The following is a 3,376-nucleotide window of genomic DNA, read 5'->3' on the forward strand; positions in this document are numbered from 1 at the left end:
CACACACACACACACCACAAACACACAAACTCACACACATGTACACAACACATAGACACACAAACAAACACACACACAAACACATACACACACAAAGACACATACATACACAACACAACACACATGCGCACACACACACACACACACACACACACACACAAGCGCGCGCGCGCGCACACACACAATAGCAACCGCTTTATACTAACCAGGACCATAAGCCAGAAGAAAAACAAAGATGGCCATCACAGAGAGTATGGAGTACTGTGAAGGGCAGAGGGAGAATTTGAAAATAATCTCATACTTCGACTTGAATGTACTGTTGTCCATGCAGCGACCCACGCTGGCGAAGTCTTTGCTCTGCTCGTGATTAAAGGAAGATAATGAAAGAAAGATAATAAATTATAAATAAATGTAGGTGACGAAAATGGAAACAGAAGAAGAGGTAGATCAACTGACTGACGGACTGACTTACTGACTTACTTTTATTTTTAAGTCTTTGGTGGACGTTGTCAAGGCAGTCTGCAGTTTTGGATATAATGCTGCAAAGGTACTTGAATTTATTAATTATTTCTGAGAGGAGTTCTCCATAAAAAGTGGTGGGCGTAGTTTCTGATGATAGACGTTGCACTTCTGTTCTAGGTACATTTACTATAAGGCCAACTGACCGGGAGTACAAAATGTGTCACCACACGGTGGAATCAGGTGCTCGTCAGTTTTGAGGCATAATATAAAGGTATAGGTATCAACATAAATCTTGTTCATTTGTCTTGGTTTCGGTGAAGTCGATATATTTGCCATTGAAGGAGGTGGGGGTCACCTCGTTTCATGGGTAAATGTAGCGAGAAAATGACCACCAAAGTTTGATGATTTCCATGGCTTGAAAGACATTGGAAAGGGAAAATTTACACCTTTTTTTTACCTGTAATCAAAGATATTCTGTAAATTCTACACAGAAATGTGTTTATAAATGGACATAAAGGGTATTGAGCCAAACCTAAAACATCGGTAAAATTGCCAGAATTTCACTATTTTAACGAGCGCCTGATTTCACCACGAAGCCTCACAGATATTATCGGGGATGTGGCTTGGGGCAGACAAGCAGGGAGTCGACTGCACTCTGCCTTCTGTACCTGAAGTTAAGTTCAATAAACAAATCACGACCTTAGAATTACAAAGTTCTATCAGTTCAGTACCTAGTTTTTTGAGAAATTTGAAATTTTAAAATAAGTTTTGAGTTTCAATAACGTTAAGCATTTTCTTTAACGCAATTCTTTGAATTTCTTGATAGCAACCTTTTACTTTTGACCTCACCCCCTTACCTTTGAGTACATGTCATTAATTTGACAAATTCCCTTGCCTGTTGCCACACCCCTTACCTGTCACCAAACTCTTTGCCTTTGATCCTACACACCTATCTTTGCCCATACCCTTTTTTAACCGCAGTCTTTACTTCTGACCACACCCTCTCATTTTTTAACGCACATTTTTCTTTTGGACACCCTCTTTTGTCTTTGACTACGCCCCCTCATCTATAACCACATCGCTGTATCTTTGATCATAACCTTTACCTCTGAACACAACCCCCCCACCCCCACCTTTATCTTTGACAATCGTCTTTCATTTTCTTACGGCCATACCCTTACCTCGGCTGGTACACAGCTGCCTTCTACGGCTTCACCGTCAACATTGATGGAGCAAAATCCACACGATATATCCCGCACGCAATTGTAACAGGTCCTGTAATACGAAGAGAATTTGGTGGCTGGGAAAGAAAAAACTACAAAAATAACCTTGTAAGGATAATAAGGATAAGAATAATAATAAGGATGATGATGATGATAATAATAATAACAAAAATAATAACAATAATAATAATTACAATAATTACAATAATAACATTTGTATAGCGCATATCCCTTCTCGACAGCAAGCTCTTTACGTATTTCTGTGTTGTCGTGTGGTTTGCTCCTTCTTTCCTATCAAACACTATCGTCCTTATCTCTCCTTCTTCCTTTTTTGTGTATGTTATTCTCTTGTAACACATCTAGTCTTTGGCACTTATATATATGACCTTATTGTTTTGCAAGTGCCGTAAAGCTCTTACTAAAATAAAAGTATTTCTCCTGCACATGTAACCAATACCACAGATTACGAAATTGTAATAAGAAAAATGTTGTCTGAATGTGGCGTTCAGTACATCTGACCTGCTGGCTGACCGTATCATGTAGGCACATAGGTAGTAAGGTGGCCAGTAAGAGCTAGTATGGTTTTGTACATATCGTCTCTCTCTCTCTCTCTCTCTCTCTCTCTCTCTCTCTCTCTCTCTCTCTCTCTCCCTTTCTCTCTCTCTCTCCCCGTGCTGTGGCGTCATAAACGATCAGTGATGCCGACAGCACGCAGAAACTCAACAGTCACTTGAAAGTCCTTGAAAAGTGCAGAAAGTGGATTACTGAAATGTCCCAGCAGACAAGAGTTTTGTTCATAGGTAGTAGGTAGACTTGGGGATAGATAAACAGACGGAAGAGTATAATAGGTGGGTGGGTAGATAGGTAGGTAGGTAGGTAGGTACGGAGGGAGGGGGTAGGTAGGTACGGAGAGAGGGAGGGGGTATGTTGGTAGGTAGGTAGGTAGGCAGGTAGGTTGGTTGGTACGAAGTGTGTTAGTAGGTTAGTACATAGGTAGGTGGACAGGTAAGTAGTTGGATGGACACTGTAATAAGCAGGTAGATAAGTAGGTAGATGAAAAGTAAAATAGGTTGGTGGATGGGTCAGCAAAATGATGGATAATAATACAGATAGCGGGATAGGTAGGTAGCTGGGTGGAAGGTAAGGTAGAGGTGGATAAGTAGGTGCCATTGGCAGTCTAGTGGTTGGGCTACTGCATTTGTAGTCGTGAGGTTGCGGGTTCGGGAGTTCGAGCCTCGGGCCCGACGTTGTATTACTGGGAAAAGGCACTCCACACGAATTTTCCTCATTTCACCCTGGTGAGAAAAGGTACCTGGCCACGGAAAACGAAAGATCCTTTCAGTATGCTAGAATTTTAACGTCTATTAAAAAATAACAGCTTGCACTGTATGCTTCTCGGGAAGTTGAGATTGCTTCAGAATGGCATAAGATCTGCTTGGGTAATCATAATAATAAATAACATTGATGCTGCGCTTTTCCATTTTCTAAAAAATATTCAGTGTACATTACATTCATAAAGATATCCCATTGTAGAAGTTAATGGACATGTGTATACATAAAACATAATAGATAGACAGACAGATAGATAGATAGATAGATAGATAGATAGATAGATAGATAGATAGATAGATAGGATCGATCGATCGATCGATAGATAGATAGATAGATAGATCGATAGATAGATAGATAGA

At 40.3% G+C, this 3,376-nt stretch overlaps 1 protein-coding gene across 1 annotated transcript in view; it reads right to left on the minus strand.

The window, feature by feature from the left end:
• The window catches only part of LOC101846683 (inositol transporter 1), a gene marked incomplete in the record, with an annotated part of 30,801 nt that overhangs the window by 3,274 nt on the left and 24,151 nt on the right, over window positions 1–3,376 (minus strand). The window contains 2 exon segments of the mRNA XM_035971858.1: window positions 207–357; window positions 1,644–1,737. Coding sequence (XP_035827751.1) covers window positions 207–357; window positions 1,644–1,737 — 245 coding nt within the window.

Source organism: Aplysia californica, unplaced genomic scaffold (assembly GCF_000002075.1).
Source record: "Aplysia californica isolate F4 #8 unplaced genomic scaffold, AplCal3.0 scaffold00522, whole genome shotgun sequence".
Lineage (NCBI taxonomy): Eukaryota > Metazoa > Mollusca > Gastropoda > Aplysiida > Aplysiidae > Aplysia > Aplysia californica.